Below are 25605 nucleotides of genomic sequence, written 5' to 3'. Positions count from 1 at the left end.
CGGCAGGCTACTCACATTCCTTCTCTAGTGACCACCTCCATCTCAAAGCAGGAATAGTGTGCTGAGGCTTCCATACACTTTGAATCTGTCTGCCTCCCTCTTCTGCCTCCGGCCTGAGATGGTTCTCTGCTCTTAAGGGCTCATGTGACCTGATTAGGTCCTCCCAGATAATCTCCATACTTTAGGGTCACGTGTGCTGTATGACATAAAACAATCATTGCATGAAGACCTTATCATGTTCACAGCCTCCAGAGATTAGAGGGGGACATCTTAGGGAGCATTCCTAGAAATTCTACCTACTACCACATGGCCACGTAGGGGCTATGCAAGATGATTGCTGGGTTCTTCCAGATTAAAAGTGTCACAGCTTTTAATTACCTCTGATCTTTCCCTCGGGCATAATTCCCTGATTTTCCTTTGTTGGCCTTCATTTCCCCCTCTGCCATGCTATCACACAGTACCAAGCAGCAACCTCTAGCTCTCTTCCCTCCTCCCCCCTGCATCCCTTCATCTCCTTACCCCACAGAGCTCCTTCCTCAGCTCAGTCCTACTCTACTCTTTGAGTTCGAACCTCCCCTTGGTGCTAGGCAGTTTTACAGTAACCCTCATTTTATTTCTTCTTCCCCCAACACACTCCCATGAGTTACACATTATCATTCCCATTTTGCAGATCAGAGAACTAAGTTCTGAAGAGGTTAAATATCTAGCCCCAGATTAGAGAGTAAGTTTAACTGCAACATCCACATTCTTTCCGGTACCCATCAGTGTATGGGGAGATAATCAGGCTGGGAGAAGAGGAGGGGAAGACAGAGCACACCCATTCCCCCTCACCTCACACTCCATCTTACAGTGACATGGAGATAAAGCCCCAGTAGTGACCCGGGAAGTTCTCGGACTGCTGGAGGTCTCCAGGTTCTATGAGTGGGTGGCTGGGTGTGACAGCTCTGCTGCAGAACAAAAGCCACTTGGTGAAAATGCACCCATTCATTTACTTCACATCCCTCGAGTTGGTGAAATTCAAGTCTTTCCAACCTCTGGTGTTGGGAGCTCTTTCCCTGCCTGAAAGACCATAGTCAGTAGAGCCACTTTGGAGAGCAAATTTGGCAATATCTAGCCAAACCAAGAGGAGCTTTGCTGGGCCCCAGCAATTCCTCTCCTGATCACCTCCCCAGAGAGACTCCCCTGCATGTGCAGAGGGGATGGAGCTCAAGAATGTTTGTACTAGTCTCGGAATGCCTGGCTGGTTTAGTCGGTTAAGCTTCTGACTCTTGATTTCAGCTCAGGTCATGATCTCTCGGTTCGTGGGTTCGAGACCCGCATCAGAGAGCTTTGCACTGACAGCACAGAGACAGCTTGGGATTCTATCTCTCTCTGCCCTTCTCTTTCTCTCTCTCTCTCTCTCTCTGTCAAAAATAAATAAAGAAACATTAAAGAAGAATGTTTGTACTAGTATTGTTTGTCATTGGAAAAATAGAAATCGCCTAAACGTTCATCAGCAGGAAGTGAACAAATGGTAATGTGTTCATAAAATAGCAGTAAAAATGAATCCACACTACGTAGATGGGCACACGTGAATCTCACTAACATAGTGTGTGAAAAAGGTTGTCAAGAATAGATTCTTTTGATAGCACTTTCATAAAATTTAAAATTGTGGAGTGTATATTGTTTGAGACTCCTATGTAATAATTAAAATATGAGTAAATGCGAGTCATTACTAAACACAAAATTTGTGTAATGACTCTAACCTCTGGGTGGGAGGGAGGGAGTGTGATAAGAAAGCACATCAGGGGCTTCATGTATGTGGGCAGTGGTTTGTTTCTTAAGTGAGGGGGTATCCATGATATTGCTCCATAAGNTTCTTGATCCATTCGCACTCTCAACAATAGCTAAAACATGGAAAGAGCCTAAGTGTCCATCCGTAAGTCTTTTTTCATGTGAAATGTTTTATAATAACTATTGAACTGTCAAGTAATCACCATGGGGAAGATGGTTATCACAAAACAGTAAGTGGAAGGAACATGAAGCGAAATTGGATATTCACTATGCTCTCAGTGTAGAACAAATGAAAAAAATATGGATTTATAAAAAAGAAGATCAGCAGATAATACACCTAAACCGCTAAACGTCTAAGGGTGATTTTTATTATCTTCTGTGTAATAAAAACATAGCACTTTTATTATATTTTTCCAACTTTTTATAGTGTGCACATATTGCTTTTGGAATCGAAGTCAAATATTGCCCTTTAAAAAAAAAAAGATGCATTTGTTCTCTCTAGAAACCAAGATACCATCAATGTTAGCCAGAATTAAGGAGGAAATTTTTTTATTCAGCGTCTGCTGCAGGAAGCCTTGAGCCACATCTTAGGGGAAACCGTTCACATCAGGCTTAGAGTCTTACAGACCCAAGTTCAGGTCCTAATTCCAACCTTTCCTGCCCCCACCTTGAGTCTCAGTGTTCCTACCTGTGAAATGGTGATAAAAAATACCTTTCCTGCTTGCCTGGTGGAGCCACTGCATGGGTAGAATAAGATGAGGCCCATCAAATGGCTCTGGGACCCACAGTGGACCCTTCTGTGGCACCTACAGCCTCCAGGTCAGACTAGACTCTGGGGACCAAGAGAGAAAAGCCGGGTTCCTCCTCTTAAGGCACCCAGAGGGTCAAGCCGGACAGCACTGTCAGTAGACAAGCCAGGACAGAGTGAGCAGCACCAGAACAGACAGCACAGAGAGTAACATGATCAGCCCTGGTTGGGCTGATCCAAGTATGGGGAGTGATATTATTACTAAATAACTAGAAGGGAGAAGCTTTGCCCTCAAACATTTCCCAACAGAATTCCAGACACCAGACAAATGTATCTCAAACAACAGATGAACAGAATGAAGGAGGATGCACAGCCTGGCTTTGAACCTTCCCAGCAGAATGACCATGGGTAGGGATAGGTAAGCGCCTAGTCTTTGGAGCCCTCTCTCGTTCTCTGTATCATAAGGTGAAGCATGCATGCCTCTAACAGGTCTTACTGAGAAGACTAGGCGCCTTCCCTGGGTCAGGCAGTGTTCTTGGAACTGAGGTTGCTATGGGGAGCCAGCTACACAAGTAACATGGCTCTCCAAATAAGATGATATAGGACAGTCACTCAGAACATGCCCAGCGCAGTGCAGCCAGTAAACGTGTGTGCCCATGTGGACATGGCCATTATTATTAAGAAACCTCCATAGGGTGGCCTGGAAGGGGCTTGGGGAGGAAATGAGTTTCCAGATACTTGAAGGTTTTTTGGAAGATAACGTAAGGCAGAACTGGATGGCATAATGAAGCTGCCATTCACTGAGCACTTACAATGTAAATGTTTCCAATGTAATAGTTTGTTTCATCCTCACAGCAACCCTATGGTGTGGATACTCATCATCCCTGTTTTACAGATGAGGAAACTGAGCCGCAATCCTTGCAGAGCTTGTCTGTGGTTACACAAGTGGTAAAGCCAGGATCTGAAACCTCCCTGCCTTCTCTCCAGAATGGTGGGTGCCCCAGGCAGGCTGATTTTAAATACTCAGAGCTTCCTTTGGAAGCCAAATTCACTGGCATTTAGGGTGACCATCTGTCAAGGCATTCCTGTGGGGATTCCTGGTAATAGCAGATGACTGAATCTTTCTCCAGAACAGGTAATGTCCGGAGTCTTGGTGGCAGTGCTCTGGGATGCTAATGAGCGATTTCCTCTTGTCTCTTCCAGCTCACAGCCCCACACTTCCCTGTGGTGGTCAAGCTGGGACACGCCCACGCTGGAATGGGAAAGGTATGAGAAGCAGCTCTTATAGTCACATTAATACTCACACAGCCTCCCCACTACTTGTTCCCCTCTCTCTCCGTCCACCTCCAGCCCCACCTTAGCTCAGCCGCCCAGAATAGTGTTAGAGGAGCCCAGGATGCAGGATGCACCCTCTCCTCCCCCCCTTCTTCCCACTCCACCTTCCTCTGAGTTTGGAGCATCGTTTCTCCAGCTCAGTCTGTACCTGCTGAACCCTACGTGGATTTGCCAGCTTAATTGTTGCCTGTGATTGTGCATTTGGGGAAATGAGTGTGAAGCACTTTATAGACAGTGATTCCTTTGTTCCGTCATCGTCTCCACAGCTACTCTCTAAGCTCACGTCTTACTCATCTCCCTGCCACCTGCAGAGCCAGTAGCTAGAAGGAGGCACATACATATGGCTCTGTGGAGGAAGCCCCTGGAATCAGTTAGCTTCTGCAGCAGTAAATCATAGATTTGACACAGTCCCAGCTGACTTAGTATGAGAAACTATATATTGGTCAGATTCTTTCTGTTGCAAGTACAGAAACTCAAAATCTAGAGGCAAAGGGACAATTCATTGGTTCAAGCCATCAGGAAGTCTGGGATTGTTCTTTTTTTTTTCTTAAATAATTTATTGTCAAGTTGGTTTCCATATAACACCCAGTGCTCATCCAAACAAGTGCCCTCCTCCATGCCCATCACCCATTTTCCCCTTTCTCCCACTCCCATCAGCCCTCGGTTTGTTCTCAGCATTCAAGAGTCTCTCATGGTTCAGGCAGAACTGGATCCAGGAGCCCAAGCGATACCATCAGAACTCAGTCTCCTGTATTTCTTGACCCTGTTTATCTCTGCCTGGTGTTTACTTCAGGTAGTCAAGGTGACTGTGGGTGGCCTACCCTGGTTCCCAAGCTCACTGTCCCAGAGGAAAAGGAATTTGTCTCTTTCCAGCTTCTCTATATAATCCATGGAGGGACACTGGTCAGCCTTGTTTGGGTTCCTGTGCCTAACAAGTGCGTGTGGAGATGTTTGCAGGCCCACTTGAACCGTGTGGATCAGGGTTCCCACAGGAAAGGGAGATGTTCTCCTAAATAAGAGGGGTGGGAGTGTGGGGAAGTGTGGAGGCTACCACAGGCCACCTCTCAAGGCTCTGGCTCAATAAATAGAAACCTTGATCTGGGTAGGCCCGGTTCAGCCATCAATAATCCTGCCCCTGGTGCGTTTACTCTTCTCCACCCTATGATGCCTTCTGTGTCTTCCGTTCCCACCTAAAGTCCATCCCCTTCAGGCAGCAGAGAGTGGGAAGGGCCAGATGGGTCAGGGCCTGGCCCATGGCTCTGACATTGGTGTGAACTTGTACCAGTTGCCATTGACCTCTCTTGGCCCTTCTCTGTCAAATGGTGATGATGGTAACAACTGTCCTTAAAATGAGTCCTCCTTCTAAAATACTGTGTCTTCCTAAAATACCCACCATGAAGGCAGGGGTCTCGCCTATGTGTCCACTACCATCTCCCAGGTTCCAGAATGGCCCCTGGTACCCAGTGGCCCCTCAGCTTTTTGGGCAAGTGGATAGATGAGACTCCCTCTTTAGACACCTGCCCTCCTTCCGATCCCTCCTGCACCCCTGCCATGGGGCTATGGCCCCTCCACTCCACTAAGGCTGCCCTCACCATAGTGCTCAGCAACCCTCTGCTGCTGAGTCAGCGGGCACTGTTCTGTCCTTATAGGAGCTGACCTCCTTGTATCCCTTAAAGCTGCTGGCCACCCCTTTTGTCCCAAAATTCCTTCTCCAGTGGCCTCTGACCCATCCCCCTCTGTCTCCAGCTACTCCTTCACAGTCTTCTTCATGTCCTTTTCTTGCTGACCATCTTTAATGTGTCTCTGCCAGCAGCACATGTGATCTGAACGCTCATCTGCTTTCAGCTTCTGCAGCCACCTGCACACCAACAGTCCCCTGCCCCATCCAGAGCCTCAGCTCTTATATCCAGTTCCCTCCACTCCATCCTCACCTTGTCTCCCATGGAAACCTCAGGCTCTAACCATCCCAGCATGGAAATCCCTTCTTCATTTCCAAATGGTTGTCAAGTCTTGTCATTTGCCATTATTCAAGTTTCTCAAACCCGTCCCTTTCTTTCCATCCACTGCCACCATCTTGGATAATTCTGGTAAGAGTTAGAGATTTTCCAAGAATTAAACTTTGTTTGTAAACCTTCAAATAATCCCAGACAGGAAATACTTAAAAGACACTAATTCAGGGGCGCCTGGGTGGCTTAGTCGGTTAAGCGGCCGACTTTCGCTTAGGTCATGATCTCCCGGTTTGTGGGTTCAAGCCCCGTGTCGGGCTCTGTGNAAAAAAAAAAAAAAGACACTAATTCAATGCTTGGGGGAAGAGAGTGCTCTGAGAAACTCAGATCCAAAAGGGATTCCCAAAACATGGAAAGGAAGATGCAAACATATCCAAGGATAAAAAGTGTCACCCGCTAGAATAAACTAGGGTTTGCAGAAATGCTGACATCAAGGGAAAAGGGCTTTTCTCCCTCAGTTTGGAATGAGAAAACTATCGGGAAAGGCCTGGACATGCCGACTGAGCAGATGATGTCATATTCGTGTCTGAGAGAGAGAAACACAAAATTGGTACCTTCTGTGGTAGTTTGACTTCTCTCAAGAAGGAAGCTTGTCTTCCTGGAGACTGGCAAGGAGAACATTCCTAGGAGGAAACTGGTAAAGAGGTTTCCAATGGATTCAGTGTTGTTAGAAATCCACCTAGGTCCCTGCTTGACCCATACTCAGTTATATTTTGCTCCTTTGTTCATATATATTGATTAGTGCCTCCTCAGTGCTGAGAGTCAGAAGGTGAACAGGACCCAGTTTCTGCTGTCAAGGAACAGGGGAGACAGGCACCTCAATAAGTAAAATGTGTGTTGGGGTCTGATAGAAGGGTGTGCAGTGAGTATGGAGACTGAAGAAGAGAGCTTAATTCCACCGAGAGGATGGAAAGGCGGAAAGTTCCATGCCTGGGGAACTGTACATGGTTTGCTGTGCCTGGAGGTAAAAGGAGTTCTAACAAACAGGAGACACCTGAAGACAAGAGATGGACTGATACTCTCTTAACAAAGAATAGAGGCTGTCATAAGGCACAGTAACCAACATGTAGTGAAATGCTATGCAGTTTGGGGAGCACTCAGGTAGGAGGTAATCATGGGGAGCACCATAAGTTCTTTAGAAATCAGGCTAGACCAATGGTTCTTATGGGGAACCGGAATCCTGGCTCCCAGAGGACACTTTTGGTTGTCACAACTGGGGGTGGGGGGTGGGGTGGTACTAGTGGCATCTGGCATCTATTGAGTGGAGACCAAAGATGCAGCTGAGCTCAGCACATTGCCTGAGACAAGCCCACAACAAAGAGTTATACAGCCCAAAATGTCAATAGCGTCAAGGTTGAGAAGCCCTGGACAAAACTAATTTCATTTCCTTTGCTGAAAGCTTTACCACTCCAGAAACCAGAGGAAGCAGTGGTTATTATAGAGTTCAACATGCTTGAAAGTCTGTTCCACAGAATTATAATTATTTAGATGCTAACACCTATTTTGGTCAAATAGGCTTAGAAAATGCTGTTAAAGTAAGTTTTTAGTGTGGAGCTTAAGAGTCATAGATGTGCTTATATACATCGTTGGGGTAAAAGAACGTGAAAAACCTGCTGAATTTCCTAGACTTACCTGACCCCAGAAACTATTGACCATTTTTTTAATTGCATCCTTTTCTTAATTTGTAAGAACTCTTTCCATATTTAGTAACTTAAACCTTTGTTTTAAACCTTGTAACTATTTTTCTCCATTTTACAGTTCTGTTTTATTATTTGGTTTTTAAGCATTTTTAAGTTTGTTTTTTTTTAATGTAGCCGAATGTTTCTATCTTTGGGAGGCAGCATGTTATGGTGGCTAAGGGTATTGATGTGAATCTAGGTTATGCACCTTGTCGTGAGTCATAAGACCTTAGGCAGGTTACTTAGCCTCCCCCACCTTAGTTTCTTCATACATACAATGAAGATAATAACAGTAGCAACCTCATAAGCTGGTTGTGAGGATTAGGAGACATTATGCATGTCAAGCACATAGCTCAGTGCCTGGAACACAGTGGGCACTCAACAAATTATAGCTGTCATTAGTATTAAGAATGTTCAGGGGTGTCTGGCTGGTTCAGGCAATAAAGCATGTAACTCTTGATCTTGGGATTATGAGTTTGAGCCCCATGTTGGGCATAGAGATCACTTAAAAATTAAAAAACAAAAAGAATGTTCAGACCTGCTCTGGGGACCCAAAATCCAAATGAAGTCAATAAAGGAGATAAGACTAACCAGCATCATCTGTCAGGGACTTTATTCCATTTGGCTGTAATTTCGGTATGAGTCAGATCAGGAAGGAGTTGCCAAAGCCTCTAATCCATAAATATGCAATAAATAGATGAAAATGGGCTCACCCTCATTAGTCACTAGGGAAATGCAAACTAAAGCCACAGTGAGATGCCACTATATAACCACCAGAATAACTAAAATTAAAAAGATTAATAACGCTAAGTGTTGGCAAGGACATGGGAGAATTGGAGCAAACACACACAGCAACTGAAAACGTAAATCTGTACAACTGCTTTGTAAGACGGGTTGATATCACCCACTGAGCAGTTACATAGAAGTCCTTCTCTTAGGGATAGCCAGCCTAAATGCATGCTTGTATACACCAATGTTCACAACAGCTTGTTCATAATTGCCCAAACTCAGGCACAACCCATGCATCCATTCATAAAAGATTAGATATTACAGTGTATTCAGACAAGCAGAAAGCTTCCAGCAATGAGAATTAATGAACTACAACTATATATAACAGCACGCACGCATCTCACATGCTTATTTCACTGAGTGAAATAAGTCAGATACAAAAGAATGCCTATTTACATGCTTCAATGCATATAAAATTCAAAAACCAGGGAAACTAAATTGTAGTGTTAAATGGGATACATATTTAGATGATAAAAATTTTTAAGAAAATCTTTACCATAAAAGAGTAGAAGTTACCTTTGTGGAGGACAGAGGAGTGGTCATGGGGATGAGGCAGGAGTGGGCAAAGTTCTAGCACTTAACCTGAAGTGATGGTTATGTGGATGTGTGTTTTGTGATAGTGCATTGAACTGTTGCTTTTGTACTATACAGTTCTCTGGAGCTGTGGTATATTTCAAAGTAAAATAAGGTTTAAAAAATGTAATCCACTCTTAGGACCTATTAATGGAAATCTGATATCCAGGACAAAGGGTCAGTCCATGGCCAGAAGATTGTATTGGGTTCTGGGATGTACATCCCCTGGGGATGTTTGAGAGAGCAACTGATGGATGAGTGTGTCCTGGGGGAATGAACTGAGCAGCAAAGGCAAGGGGTATCTAGCCTGGAAGGGTTAGAGACAGTGTCGCCAGCATCTTCAGAAATGTGGAGAATTGTCATGGGAAGATGGACAGAACCAATTCAAAATAACATCTAGCAGGCAAAGCTGGGATCAAAGTTAGGAGGAAACAAACAAATGTCATTTGTGTCAATGACACAACTTTCTGAACATTATTGGAATGGTCAGTCCTTTAGGTAAGAGGTTCTTCTCATCGAGAGGTTCTCATCAATGCAGAGCTAGAGCAATGATAAATACTTACTGGAAAGTTTCAAGAGAATTTAAATAACTCATGAGATGTTTGAAACCCCTGAAATTGAGACAAATCTGTGTATATGTTTATGCGCAGATACGGTACAAACTTTCTGGGTGGGAAGGGGTCCATAGTTTCTTTCAGCTCCTCACCCTCCCAAAGGTTGAAACATCTTGGAAATGATTCCTACATACCTTCCAATCCGATGAGAATCAGTGGTTACTGTCAGAGAGTTAGAAGTCAACTTTAAGGCCAACTGCCAATATAATGGGGGGGGTGTGTGTGTAAAATTTATAGAATCTGGAATCAGGCTTTTGGGTTTGGGTCTAGATTTACCATTTCCTGGCTGTATGTCCTTGGGGATGTGTTTAATATCTCTGTACCTCAATTTCCCCATCTCCAGTATGGGGACAATATCACCCTCCTGGAATTATAATGAGGATAAAGCAAATCAAATAAGCCTTGGGAGGGTGCCTGATAAACACTCAGTGGATAGGAACTTTAAAAACCCACTACAAATATAAACTGTTATTCTGATTACGTAACTGCTTATCTCGGCAGCATCCCCTGGAGAGGCCAAGCTAACAAGCTAACTCCACCCTGGGACTTGCCTTACCCTTACTTCATAGAGTCACAGACTCCCAGGGCTTGAGTCCTGACACTTCATCCAGAAGATAAGAATGTGGGGCCCCAGAGAGGAGAAGCCTCTTGCCAAAGGCCACACAGCAAGAAAGCATCCCCAAGAACAGAACAGGAAAGGGAAAGAAAGACCTTTGAGATTATTTGAGCCCGTTCCTTATCTTTAGAGATAAGAATAGTAATAACAATAGTAACCTAATAACCACAGTAATGATAAAAGTTAATGCTTTATAGAGATTGCTGTGCAGGCACTGCTCTAAGTGCTTCTTATATATTCACTTATTGAGTGCAATCTTTATAACTACCCTATGAAGTAGGTACAGTTGTTATCCCCACTTTACAGATGAGGAAACTGAGGCATGGGGAGTTAAGTGGTGGAGTTGGGATACAACTGCAGTCTGATTCTAACACCTGAGCTCACAGAGGTGAAGGACATTGACAAGGTCACAGACTAACAAGCCCAGATATCCTAACACTTCTCCCAGTGTACACAGAGTTTGCTGTCCTTCTAATGCTGGAGTGGGGAGTGACAGGGCCGAGGTGTCCCTGCATCTATCTGGTCTGGAGGTTCGTGGTGGCAGCTCCTAAACTTGAGGTTCCCAGCAGCCCAGGCATCTTGCACACCCCTCTTGGCCATGGCTGTTACTGTCTCCAGCTCTGAACAACCAGGATTCTGGTGTCATCTCTCAGGCTGACTCAGTGAGACTTCCCAGCACCGTTCACTTTTTAAGTAGGACTAGTGGGCCAGTAACACGGTAGTGGAGAAGGAGGCTAGAAAATGAGCAAATGGACAAATGGAACCCAGGGGAACAGTTACGAAACCAGAAGGTTCCCCAGCACCTGGGAGACTGCCAGAGAGCTCAGCAGAAGCCAAATTGGGTGAGAGCAGGGGAGCGGAGCCAGCCAGCAAGGTGTTCCAGGGAATGAGTATTCAGGGTCCCTGCCCGACTACAAAGGGGGACAGGGAGGGACCCTCACCCACTCTCCCACCCTCCTCTCAACTTCCACCTCCACCTCCACCATGTCCTCGCTCACCTACCCTGCCACTCCCTTGAGATGACCACTGGCTTCATTTATTCTCTGCTTCTCTTGAGCAAAATTGGCCCTTAGCAGGGAATCTATCAGTCCTTTACACCTTAATAAAAATTTTAAACACTGTGCTCCCCTTCTCAGACCCTCTGGCATGAGGTTGTCTTCTCTACAAGCACAATACACACCGCCCATTCTCATTATTCATGGATTCCATATGTACAAATTCACCTACTCACTAAAATCTATTTGTAATCCCAAAATCAATTCTCATGGCACTTTCGTGGTCATTCACAGACACGTGCAGAGCAGCAAATACTGTGTTCCAACAAGGCAACACTCTGCCTTATTTCAGATCTCTTACTGTAAACAAATGTCCTCTTCTCCATCTATTTGGAGCCACACTTGCACATCCTTGCACTTTGTTGTGGTGATTTCACTGTTTAAAATAGCCTCCCACACACACACAAGTGTAGTGCTAAAGTGCTGTCTAGTGCAAGAAGTCCTAAGTGCAAGAAGGATATGATGTTTCTTACTGGGGGAAGAAAATATGTGTTAGATAAGCTTTGTTCAGGCATGAGTTATAATGCTGTTGGCTACTAGCTCAGTGTTAATAAATCAACAATATATATTAAATAAGATGGTTTTAAACAGAAACACACATAAGACAAGGTTATGTATTGATCAGTTGATGAAAAGGCTTGTGACCAGAGTCTTTCAGGAACCCTGTATTTCCCCTAGGAGCGAGAGTTCAGGTTTCACTAAATCAGTATTTGCTGCAATGTTATAGAACATAACTACCACAAATAATGAGGTTCAATTCTGTGTGCCCGTGTGTGTGTGTGTGTGTGTAGTGTTTGTACATACGTGTTTGCACCACACACACATACACACATATTCTGTAGAGTCCTGAAGGTCTCTTTCTTCTTTTGGATGCCAAAATGCCAAGATTCTTGGCACAAACAGAAGCAAACTAGAACAGTCATTTTTATGACTCTGTCTACCCTGACATTTGTCATGTTGAAGGCAAAGTCACCTGGATCATCAACTCATTTTTCTCACAAGGGCTTAAGGTTCAGATCTCTGCTGGTGACATTTCCCCTGCCAATTCCCATATCCCTGAATTGTTCTTCCCCACACTTCTGAGGCCAGCACTATCCACCTGGACAAGTCACTGAAACACGTAAGTGCTGTGTGTCAAATATGTCAAGTAGTCATGATTTTCATCACCCCATCATTTGGAAGAGCTAGTGAATAAAAGCATTCAAAAGTAAGAAGCTCCAGGTAAATGTGAGATGGGAAGGAACGCGAGGGAGAGTATGGGCTTTGAACTTAGACCTCCTTGGGTTCTCATCTTGACTCTGCCATTTGCCAGCATTGTGACCTGGATCAAATTATGCGACGTCTCGGATTACTCAAAACAGATGAGGGGTGAGGGTGAACAAGGAAGAGAGAGGGGATATTAACAATTCCAAGTGCCCATGAGCCCAGTTATGTGCCTTCAGCATCTCCTCTGACATCCAGAGGCATCCTCAGAAGTATTTCTGATTCCAGTTTTGCAGAGTTTCCAAGAGTTGTTTTGCCCAAGGTCAAAAGTGGTGGAAGCAGGATTTGAATCAAGGTCATCAGGTCCTTCAGCCCTTTCCCCCAGGCTGCCTAGGACACTTGGGAATACACTGGTGGAATCATCTCTTCCCTTTGATAAGGCAGCCTGCCAATTCAATTGGAGAGTTGATTTATAAAGAATTTCACAGGGCTCCACCCAAAAAACATGTCAGTACCTTGGAGACCCGCACTGACCTTTTCATATGAACTGCTCTTGTCTGGTGGACTGATCTCACCCCAGGCCCAATGCCAAGACCAAGGACACTGATGCAAGACAATGAGAAGGAGAAAAACAAAACTATTACTATTACTGGCACTATGTTTGTTTTTTGTTGTTTTTTTTTTGTCTGTTTGTTTTTATTTATTTATTTTTTTTTTTTACAAATAGTTTATTGTCAAATTAGTTTCCACATAACACCCGGTGCTCATCCCCACGAGTGCCCNAATTCCTAGCAGACTGGCACTATGTTTTAAAGACAGCGTGCACCCCCACCACCTGCAAGACATATTTTGTCAAGAGGGACAAAGGCCCAGGAGCAGAGTCACCTGGAAAGAACCAGTTATCTACTCTTGTATGCACTCACCACACGACTCCTCCATGGAAAAGCAGGTTATTTTTGAACTGACAAACATCGAGAAGCAGTAAGATTTCTTTTTTCTTTTTTTTTTCCCCTCTCTCTTCTCTGTTTTCCTGGTCCATTGACCATCGTCCACTGACCCATCTTGGTATTGTATGTAACAAAGGTCAGAGAAGTCATCACCCGAAGAGCACTTCAGAAAGAGGAGGGCTCACATGCCTCCTGTTAAAGCAGGAAATGTTCTGTATAATTTACCCCAGTCTGATTACTGGCTCCTTACCTTTCCCCCAGCATCAGATGGTCATGTACAGTTTACAAATACATCCACATTGGAGGCCTGCTCTGACTCCAGCGGTCCTTTGAGATAGATAATGCTACCATGATACCCATTTTTCAGATGAGACAAGCAGAGATCAAGGAGCCAAAGTGATTTGCACAAGGTCGCACCCAGCATGCTGTGAAGGCTGCACATTCTTTCCACTGGTCCTGGTGCCCAGACCAAGAGGAGAGCCGCCTCCAGACACTTCCACTGGGAGAACAGCCTGCGGGGTGTTCCTCAGCCACAGGGTGCTGGTGCCACCCATTCTCACTAACACAGGCAAGACAGCAATGTCTTGAGGCAAGTAGAGGCTGCCCACCTCCCTGAGGCTATGCAACGGGACAGCCTCCCGCCCCGCTTCCTGGAAGTGAAGCCAACCACACCTCTGCCTTCTTGGAAATAGGTCCATTTAGGGGCAGCTGGCATTGCTGCTCACAGGTGGCAACAGTGGGCTGTTTGTGGGGGGAAGCCAGCCAAGGATGTAAACAGTGAGTTTATTACGTTTTGGAGTGTGCACCTATGTGTGTGTGTGTATGCACACACATGTGTGCATGCGTGTGTGTGTGTGTGTGTTTGGGGCAGAGTGAGCAGGCATCTTAAACACAATTTTTTGCATCTCCACTAAGCCTCTAGACAAATGAGATGCTATTGGCAGACCCTATTCTCTTACCTCAACTCCTGGCCTCCAGTTCCAAGAAACCTCCACACCAACACCCCATCCTCCAGGATCCAGGCCAGAAGATGCTAAGGAGGCCGCGCGGTGGGACTGTGGATGCTGTTCAGGCCTTTTCATGTCATGACACTTGTAGGAAATGATTGTAGTTAGAGGGATCAGTGGGGTCGATGGCAGAGGCTGCTGGCAATGGAGGAAAAGGGCTGGGGGCTTCCTGCCACCCTAAGGGATAAGGGAGCAGAAGCGAGAGCACTTGTTGAGATGCTCTGGCCAAGTGAGTGCAGCCCTGAAGTCAGAGAGGCCTGAGCCCAGCCACTCACAGTGGGCTCTCTGGAAGGACTGGCAACCTCAGCATCACTTGGGGGCCCCTTAAGAACAGAACGCAGGCCTGGCCTCAGAACTGCTGAATCAGATGCAGCATTTTAACAAGATGCTCAGTGGTCATGCTGCCCTGCACACCCAGAGGATATGAACTCAGATGCCCACTGGCAGCCACCAAAACGAGTCGAGAGCCCAGCTGGGGATGGTAATGACCCAGAAAGGCCAGGCCAGCCTGTCTGGGCAACCACAAGTCAGCCCCAGCTGGACAAAGCTCTGAGACACCATGCAGCTGGGCAACATGATCATCTGATTCTTTCATAAGAAACGAATTCTCTGGGTCTCTGATATGAATTCCCTTGATTTTAAAATATTGGCAACTAGTTTTAAAATATTTGAAACACCATGTAGGCCAAATAAAACGTATCAGTTGGCCACTGAATACCTTGAGGCACCAGTTGGGTGCCTCCAACTTCCTGTGTGAGTGGACTTTTATCCTCTCTTCACTGGGGACCATGGAGCCTAATGGTTAAGGCCACAGATTACGGAGGGGACCCAGAAGTTCAAATCCCAGTTCAGCCTAAGTATATAACTTTGGTTGAACACTTCACTTGGAGTCTTTGTTTTCTTTTCTGTAAAATGGCCTTAATATATCTCCCTAGTGGATGAGGGATTCCCCTACTGACTGATGGAGATAAAGCACTTGTAAAAATTTGTAGATACTTGGGGTGCCTGGGTGGTTTAGTTGGTTAAGCATCTGACTCTTGATTTCGGCTCAGGTCACGATCCCACAGTTGTGAGATTGAGTCCTATGTTGGACTCCAAGTCAGGCTCTGCATTGGGCTCTGTGCTGGGTAGAGAGCCCACTTAATAGTCTCTCTCCCCCTCTCCCTCACTTGCTCTCTCTCTCTCTCTCCCTCTCTCTCAAAATATATATATTTGTAGATGCTTAAGAGATACTGATTCACTTCCTCTCCCCGCTAAATGCTTCCTACATTTCCAGCTGCTTACAGATCATTTGGGGACCTTATTAAAATGCAGATTCTGATTCACTAGACCTGGGTGGGGCCTGCCTGGCAGTCTCACAAGTTCCCAGGTGATACCAGTGCTAGTCCACGTCAACTACTGATGCAAGTCAGGGCTCAGCAAACTTTTTCCATACGGAGCCAGATGGTAAATATTTTAGGCTTTCAGGCCATATGGTCCATTGTGACTACTCCCCTCTGCTCTTGTAGTGTGAAACCGGCCCTAAACAATACGGAAATGAATGAGCGTGGCCATGCTCCAATACAACTTTATTTATGGACACTGAAATTTCAATTTTATGTCATAGAATACCATTCTTCTTTTGATTTTTTTTTCTGCCAACCAATTAAAAACTGTCCTTTACTCATGGGCCACACAATTGGCAGTAGTCCTTAAACTGTGGTTTGCAGGCTCCTGCTCCGGATCCTCTTAAAATCTGAACCAAGTCAGCTTCCCCTGCTGGATTATAAACTTGCTAGGTGCACACGCTGCACCCACTGACTCCACCTCACCTCCTGGCTGAGGCCCTGGACAGCAGCAAGCCCCTGCCTTCACCCTGCACAATGCATGGGGGCCTGGGAAGCTGAGGTGTGCCCTTGAGAGCTGACACTTGTCAGGTGCCTCCCTTCCCTTCCATTCAATCTCACGGTCACACTGTTACTCTATAAACACACAGGCAAAAGAATCAGTGACCTGGGAACTCGAGAACAACAGAAGGAGTTTTGATTTATTGTGGGGAAGAGCAAAGGAAAGAGACCAGCCAACTGATAAGCAGAATAATTAGGCAGTTCCCTAAACAGCCCATCAAACACTCCTTGTTCTCATCACTTCCCACCACTCCTTCTGACCCTTGGCAACACATGATCCAAGCCAGCTGGGGTGAGGACATCCTTTGGGCTCTGGGTCTTAGCCTTCAGAAGGATTGGAGGAAGGGCAGAGGCTTTCAAAAATTTGAGGCCAAGTGCTCTTATATTCATTCAACAAATGCTAATGGATTTGGTGCAGTTCTGAGTTGGGGATTCAGTAAGTGTTTATTGAATATTCTGGCAAATATTTATGAACATGTGTTATGTGCAAAGAATGGGCTAGACCAAGGTGAAACTAAAATAACCCTGTATGTTAACTATACCAGGATTAAATTATTTTTAATAAAATAAATAAAAATCTTAAAACAAATGTATTTCTAAAAAGACTCTGGGGTGTGGGGCACCTGGGTGGCTCATTCGGTTAAGCATCTGACTCTTGGTTTTAACTCAGGTCATAAACTCATGGTTTGTGAGTTCAAGCCCCACATCAGACTTTGTGCTGATGGTCTGGAGCCTGCTTGGGATTCTCTCTCCCTCTCTCTGCCCCTTCCCTGCTCTCTCTCTTTCTTTCTCTCTCAAAATAAAATAAATAAACTAAAAAAAAAAAAAACAGACCCCTAGGTGAAAAAGACATGGCTTCTGAATGCAGGGAATTTATACATAATACACACAGGCTCACACTAGACTACAGTCTAGTGTAGGGTTTGGCAAACTACCACCGACAAGCCAAATCCAACTCCTGATCTGGTCTTGTTAATAAAGTTTTATTGAAACATAGCCCTGCCTATTTGTGTACGTATCATCTATAGCTGCTTTCACACTATAGCATCAGAGTTGGATAGTTTTTATGGTCTGCAGAGCCTAAAATATTTCCCATTGTACTCTTCACAGAAAATGTTTGCTGATTCCTGGTCTAGCCAAGTGCTTTTCCAAAAACTTGTATACCAAAACATCATAAGTAGTAGATTTTGTCTTGCCTCTGATTCCCAGATATTAAACACATATTGCAATAAGTTTGAAGGAATAAAACTTGTTCTTCCTATGTGCAAGGCATTCTGATATGTATTGTTCCAGTCTATTTCTTTTTTATTATTATTATTTTTANTTTGTTTTTCGGGTGTATTTTTGAGAGAGAGAGAGAGTGAGCAGGGAAGGGGCAGAGAGAGGAGGGACAGAGGATCTGAAGCAGGTTCTGTGCTGACAGCAGTGTGCCCAATGTGGGGCTCAAACTCCTAAACCGTGAGATCATGACCTGAGCTGAAGTCAGACGTTCAACTGACTGAGCCACCCAGTTGCGCCCTATTTCATTTTTTAAATGTTTGCTGTGACCCATTAAATTGATTTGATGACCCATTTCAAACCCACAATTTGATAAACCCTCATTCATTGGAAAGCACAGCATGTTTATTCATTCATTTATTCAGGAAATATTCAGTGCTTTCTACATGCCTAGGACTATTCTGGACCTGGAGATGCAATAATGAACACCCCAAAGTCCCTGTCCTCAGGAAGCTTACATCCTATGGTGGGAGGCAGACAATAAAAGAATAAACAAAACGGGATACATCAGGTGATGAGAAAGACTCTGAAGACAAAAGAAACAGGATGAGGAACACAGCATGATGGTGGTATTATTAGGGAAGACTTTCTGGGAGTTGACATGTAGAGGAAGGAAAAAATGAGCTATGTGGACATATGGAGGAAGAGCATGGCAGCAAGAGAAAAGCACGTACAAAGGCCTGAGGCAGAGCCTCTGTGTGGTACAGGAATGGGCACAGAGCTAATGGGGCTGGAGTGAGTGCTTGGAAATAAGCACTTGGAAATGAGTGACAGGGAATAAGGGGAGAGGTGGTGGAAGGACATGTAGACAGCTAACTACAATCCAAGCCAAATGAAGTAAACCCTACAGCAGAAATACCAGCCAGGTGCTAAGAAGGGAGTCCAGATAAAACTGAACGATGATGGAAGGGGAAATTTCATTGATCTACTCATTTGTCCTAAAAACCAGGCATGTATAGGCACTGTGGTGAGGCAACAAATAAACATGGACCCTCTTCAGGAAGCTCCCTTTCTAACAGAGATGGCAGCCAGTTAACAAATAATTAAGTCATGATAGAGGGAAATGTCAGGGGGAGTGGGAGCACCTTCAGGCATACCAGGAAGACTTCCATAAGACAGGAGTTATAGCTGCGTCTCAAATAGGAACACATACAACAGGTGGATAAGGCTAAGAAATGCACACATTCCGGGCATCTGGACCCACACACAAAGGTGTGATGCCCAAGAGAGCATCGCAAGCCTCCAGGTATGGTGGGGACAGTGGTTGCCCAGCTTAGCTGTGCAGTGGAAGCACCCAGGAAGCTCCAATATTTTACCCCTGCCTGAGGCCCACCCCCAGAGATCGTGGCCAGCATAGGGCCCAGGCACTGGCAATTTTTGATCCCAGGTGATCCCAATGCAAAGCCAGTATTCCAGTGCTCTGGGCTGAAAGAGTAGGTGAGGCTGGGGAGGGGACAGGGCCAGACCCTAGATGTACTTTCTGCTGCACCCTAGAATTGGCACTTTATCTTCCAGCTGAAAGAGCGCACCCCTGGTGGGCTGTAAGCAGACAATGGGCATGTTTGGATTTGTAAGGCAGCAGTGTGAGAACAGAGACCAGAGAGGAAACCAGAGAATATGATAATTCCATCCACTAGAATGTGAAATCAGGAAGGATGAGCTCAGTTTCAACATTTTGAGTTGGAGGTACCCATGGAGAAGAACGAGAGTAAGAATGACCACACACCATTCATTGAGCATTCACGAGGTGCCAGGCCCCCTGTTTTATTTGCATGTCTTGTGTGATTGTCACGACAGCTCTGTGAGGTAGGCAGTCTGATTATCTTCATTTTGCAGGAGGGAAGACCAAAGCCCAGAAAAGCTACGTCAGTGGGAAGGTGATGCTATCTGTAATTATACACACATACTGCTCTGAACTGAGCTGGGCACATGCTGAGTGCTCAGAAAATGTCACTGTTACCAATTATTATTACCTCCTCTACACAGAGAGAAGGAAACGCAGGTCAAGTCTTCAGAGAGGGGAGCTGGTCGTATTTTAGAACCCTATGTGTGTGTGTATATATATATATATATATGCCTTAGTGTGTATATATATATCACTAGACCCATACCCAATCTGTTGCTGCTTTTTATTTTTGGCTCTTAATTAGGCATCTCAGATGCTTCTTGGTCTTACTCATTTTCGTGCTCTATCCCACACCCACCTCGTAATTATTTAATTTTTTTAAATTTCTTCTCCTAAAGTTAAACTCCGTCTACTCACATTTGTTCTGTTCTGTGAGGGAAGTTGTGTGGCTGGCCATGCAGCCGGAGTAGGTTTTTTTTCTTGTGGAGAGAAGGGGAACTTTATTTACTTTTTTAATATAGCTCCTCTCGCCTGCTCCAGTGCCAAATAAACAAAGCTGCTATTCATTTCAGCATCTCCCCATCTCTGTCGTGCCCAGAGCCATTTTATCAGCAGAGCCCCTTGGGCCGTCTCTCTGAGAGCCTGGAACAGCAAATAAGAATGTTCTCAAAATGAGTGCTGTGAAAATAGAATCCCATTTAATGAGGCCACCAAGAGCAGGGCTATTGCTTTCTCGGGAAGGGCAGGAGCAAACATTATGTTTAAAGTCGTGGTTGGAAAATGCTGTGGCCTCAGCAAAAAGCCTATCACTAGTTTGTGACTCAGGGACAACGATCTGAGACAGCTGGAATAATTAACTTAGAATCGGGTCACCACTCTCCCAAAGACCCCCATCCTCACGCTGGGACCCCCAGACGGTATGTCTGCCATGCCCTGATCTTCCTGCTAGCGCCCCTCAGTATCACCCCCATGTCTTGTTCACGAACCTCTAAGTATCAGGTTTGAAGGTCTGGAGCCCAAGCTTCCACCCAGATGATCTGGCCTTGCCTGAGCCTTCTGTCCAATGAATGATGAAAACACTCAATATATAAACTATTTCCATGTGGAACCACGAAGAGGAAGAGATGAGATCTAGAGTCCTACCCAACTAGTCTCCTTATATGGTCCCATCCCCCAGAGCTTCTCTATGGTGTCCAATTTGAAAACCACTCCCTTAGGTCAAAAGAGTGCTCAGAGACCTCTGTTTCTTCATTTATTCATTCAGATAATAGTTCCCAAACACCTACTATGTGCAAGAAGCAAGGAATATGGGAGTGAATCTAAGAGACATGTCCCTGCTCTCTTGGAGCTTTATATTTTTATATGGGGTATAGACAACTACAAGATCATTTGAGACCATTAAGTACAAGAACACAAGCCAAGGTGATGTAATAGAGTATGACCAAGGAGTGAAGACGCTGCTTTTGGTCAGATGATCAGAAGAAGCCTCTCCAAGCAGGACAACAGAAGAGACACAATGAGAAGGCACCAGGGATGTGACTGCAGAAACGGCTTGGCTGACAGAGGAACTAACAAGTGCAAAGACCCTGGGGCAGCATTGAGTTCAACAAGTTCTGGGAACTAAACGAGTCAGGAGGCAGGTGGCAGGAGATGAGGTCAGAGAGGTCAACAGGGTCAAGGCACGTTGGCCCTGTAGGTGCAGGCATGGGTTTACTTTAGATGTTTTTGGCACCCACCATGATGGCGATGTCGTCTCCTGCCAAGATGAGATTAGGACACACTCCTTTGTCACAAAGCAAAAATGCTGGATAGGGGAGCCAGGAGTCCTAACTCAGAAAATCCCTTTACTGCCTTCCAGGTTTTCCTCTCTTCCTTTTCCTTCCTGGAAGCTGCACCACCAGAAGTGACCCTGTCTCTCTGGCAGTCTTCAGTTTCCTCTTCTGTGACATGAGTTGACTGGGTGACATCAGAACTCTTCTTTCCACTGAAATTCTATGGGGGGGAGGCTTGAAATTATAACAGACACGAAAGTAGTATTGTATTAGCTATAATTTTATTCTATACGTTTTAATTTGAAACATTTATCACCATGTCCATCAGGAGAACACTGAAGGTCTTTCGATAAATTTGGTCTGTATCAGCCTTGGCACCCAAAGTACCTTTATACTTTGTGTCCTTGCAGAGCACAGTTTTAGAAAATCACCAACATTTTACCAGCTTGCTCTGCAATCTCAGGTTACATTCCAAAGAGACCAAGACGGAAGGAGAAGTCTTACTGTGAGGGCTCCAAAAAAAACAACTGCCCAGGCACCCCAAGTAAATGTATATGAAGCATCCGAGTGGTGCTTTTTGCATGCTTTAAAACCAAACTTTTAAATGTGTTACTTTAACAAAACAGTAATCCAGTATTGATTGCAACACTTCAGATCCTTCCATGGAACCTTGAAAGATAGTCAGCATAAGCTGTCTTCCAGTGTGCTGGCAAACTGATTGTCTCGGGGGGTCGGGTGGGAGGTCCCTAATTTGTAGTGTCTGCCAATTTCTGGGGTGTAAACACTTCCACCATGGACAATTTCAAGCTAACAATGGTTTAATCACTGGCTCACAAAATTTCTAAATATTTAACAATTGCCTCTCATAAGCCAGGATGAGTCAGCTCCAGGACACCACCACTCCCAGCCCTCATACATAGTTGGTGTTTCTGGGTAAAGCCCTCTTGAATGCCATCACCCCAAAATAGACACCTACAGTGGCAGGCACACAGGACCCTGAGGCCTTGGGCTGGAGCCCAGAAGGGGCAGTTGGAGGAGGGTGCAGAGCAAAGAATGGGAAGCCCAGGAGGTTCGCTTGTTGTCCGAAATTATCCAGCTATGACCCCCAAGGACAGGCAGGGGGACACCTCCTTAATCAGGTCCCCCAAACACACCTGCACTTCATGCATTTGAAATCACACACTGAGATCTCTCCCCCTTGGGACTCCTGCTTCTAGACTTGGCTAAGGCAACTTCTCCTCTTTAAAGCCTTGTCTGTCTTGCTCAAGCATGATGACTTCTGCCCTCCTGCCCTCCTTTGAGCCAGGTCTAGACCTAACACAGCTCTCTGTCATTGCACCATCTTGCAGTCCTACAGTAAATGTTCTAGGCTAGACATTGTCAGTGTTCCAGGCTAGACCCTGACAGCAGAATCCATGATTTGAGCCGAAGTCGTGGGGCCTGACTTTTTTGTTAATTTACTGAATAAATATTAGTTGACCCCTTCTATGTGCCAAGCAGTGTTCTGGCCACTCTCCGTGTTCTCTCATTGGAAAACAAGTCAAATTCCCTGCCTCCATGATGGTTTTGATTCTAGAAGACACTTGATACACATTAAATTATTTTCTCATAGTCCTCTCACAGTGCTCTTAGGAAGACTAGGAGAGGAGGGATTTCATTTATTTTATCTTAACCCCAGCAGAGAACTGGCACATAAATTAGGGCCACCCTTCACAGTTTTTTTTTAATAGACTTGATTTTTTTACAACAGTTTTAAATTCACAGCAAAAGTGAGCAGAAAGTACAGATTTCCCACATACCCTCTCTCCCCACACACACATGTATACTTTCCCTCCACTATCAACATCCCCCATCAGAGTGGTACATTTGTTACAATTGGTGAATTTTATTCAGTGCTAAAAAGAAATGAGCTATCGAGCCACAAAAAGACATGGAGGAAACATAAATGCATATTACTAAGGGAATGAAGCCAATCTGGAAAGGCTACATATTAAATGATTCCAACTCAATGACATTCTGTAAAAGGCAAAGCTATAGGGACAAGAAAAAGATCGGTGGTATCAGGGGCTGGGGGAGGAAGGAATGAAGAGGCCGAGCACAGAGGGTTTTTAGGATAGTGAAGTTTTCTGTGTGATGCTATAATGATGGATACATGTCATTATTCTTTTGCCAAAACCCATAGAATGAACCAACAGTGAGCTCTAATGTAAAAACTATGGACTCTGGGTGATAATGATATGTCACTGTAGCTTTATAGTCTTTTGATTTTATTTTTTATTATGACTTTGGGATATCTGAAGGCTATTAATGTACCATTGTCATAGACCAGGGTTTGCAAGCGGAAGCTGCTGATTACATATTTATCCACCGTAACCCCTTAATATCTTACACTGAGTTGCTTCACAGGTTAGGCATCTCTGGCAAGAAAACAGATGGGATGAGCTTGAAATTCCTGGAGACAGGATGAGAAAAAGGCCGCAGGCTCTGCTCCCCAGAGAAGGACCCTGTATGAATCCCAGCTCCTGGGATGGGTAAAGCTCACAAATTAGCCCAGGACCAGCCATTCTCACTGCTCACTGACTATTCTGGGCTCACTGACTATTCTGGAAGGAAGAAGACAAAGTAAGGGAGGGGAAAGTGTAATAACTGGATGATAAACAAAGGTTTGCTCCTACACAGACTAAAATTATCAAATTCTAGGAGGACCCAGAAGGATCTTCCAGGCTTCTCCCTATTGTACCATAAGCCATAAAGAGAAGGTGGACTGTAGTCATGATATATAATAACCCTACTGGTTACCTGTCCTGTTCTTTATCCAACCTCTTACAAACAATCGCCTCCCCCCCCCCAACACACACACACACTCTCTCTACTCAAATAAATGTATTTTTAAATCACATTCTATATGGGATGCCTGGGTGGCTCAGTTGGCTGAGCATCTGAATCTTGATTTTGGCTCAGGTCATGGTCTCAAGGTTCATGAGTTCAAGCCCCACTTCAGGCTCTATGCTGACAGTGTGGAGTCTGCTTGAGATTCTCTCTCTCTCTCTCTCTCTCTCTCTCTCTCTGCCCCTCCTTGCCTCTTTCTCTCTCTCAAAATAAATACATAAACTTAAAAATAAAAATAATTAAAATATTAAATGATATTATATATGACTAACATATATTATGAGTTTTATGGGCCAGATAATTTATATTGAAATAAATATCTGTTAAAATTTAAATGTTTGTACCCTCTAAGTCATCCGGTGGACCACCAGTGTCATGCACCCTGCCCCTGCTAGTAGGGAGAGGTCACGGAGCCAGTCTTGGCCTTTGATTTATGAGCAAACCATGGGCAAGGCACCTGTTCCTCCCTTTAATCTTTAAAATTAAAGAGTTGACCAGATGCCGTCTCAGGTCCCTTCACACTGAGGCTCTGAGTGGTTCACTCTATAAGGGTCGCGTCACTGAAGGCGGCACACCCTGCCCTCCCCCTCCCTCTCAGGGTTCCCACCACCACCCTGCCACACCCCCTTCCCCTACTGCAAGACACATCCGCATGGGAGACAAGCCTGCGCAGATCCACCCCCCAAAATTAATAGTAAGTTGCTAAATTAGAAGAAGAACACTCCAGGTTTTCCAAACCTCAACACAGCCCTCTTGCCCCCCTTAAATTGGGTGAAGTGAGTGACTCTCTGCCAGGGAGGCACATCCCAACCCACACAAAAGAAACCTCTTTATTCTTTTTGAGAAATGTTTACAATGACCTTTAATATCTCAATATTTCACAAGGGAGCCAGACGGACGAGGAGTCTAACCATTCCCAGCCAGGACCCTACACTCAGCATCCTCCTCCACTGTCTGGCTGTATATAGACACCCCCCAAGTCCTTTAGGAAAGTCAGCACGTTTCAAACCCTCCCTAAAAGGGCATGTGTGGAGGGAAAGGGGTTAAATACCATGTTTAATCGACCGCAGAATCTGCACATGAGCAAGATTAGGTGTGGCATGGCTATACCTAACACGCCGTCAGCATAGCCCCTGTTAAAACCTCTTTACAGTCGGCTGGGAAAGAGGCCTCCACACCCAGAAAATGTGAGCCACCAGGTCCAGAAAAGTATAAGGAAACAGCTTGAATTCTATTAGTGTTTACCAGATTTTACGAAATCTCCAGATACATTATTATCCGTAAAAGTCCTTATAGTTAATGACAAGCGGTCTATATCCATTGCTTTGTGCCAGACCCTGCTGAAGTTGTTTACATAGTTTATTCCACTAAATTTTTGTAGCAACTCCTTGTGGCACATTTTATTATAAACCCATTTTACAGATGCAAATTCAAAGTGTAGGGAATTTAAGAAATTTTTCAACATCACACAGCTCGTAAATGGTAAAGCCTGACTCCCCGACCCATGCTTCATGCTTGAAACAATTCTTTCCATTTGTGAGTCATTTTGTATTTTTTTAGAACTCTGTGCATGTAATAATAACCATCAC

At 44.9% G+C, this 25605-nt stretch overlaps 1 protein-coding gene across 2 annotated transcripts in view; it reads left to right on the top strand.

Moving 5' to 3' along the window:
- Window positions 1-25605, top strand: part of SYN3 (synapsin III) — a 416215-nt gene that overhangs the window by 342442 nt on the left and 48168 nt on the right. For both annotated transcript variants that reach the window (XM_077762027.1, XM_077762025.1), the window contains one exon: window positions 3725-3787. In XM_077762027.1, coding sequence (XP_077618153.1) covers window positions 3725-3787 — 63 coding nt within the window. The remainder of the gene's footprint in view (window positions 1-3724; window positions 3788-25605) is intronic.

The sequence above is a fragment of the Crocuta crocuta genome, unplaced genomic scaffold (assembly GCF_008692635.1).
Source record: "Crocuta crocuta isolate KB4526 unplaced genomic scaffold, BGI_CrCroc_1.0 scaffold193, whole genome shotgun sequence".
Taxonomy (NCBI): Eukaryota; Metazoa; Chordata; class Mammalia; order Carnivora; family Hyaenidae; genus Crocuta; species Crocuta crocuta.
This window is presented reverse-complemented; position numbering and strand designations above follow the sequence as displayed.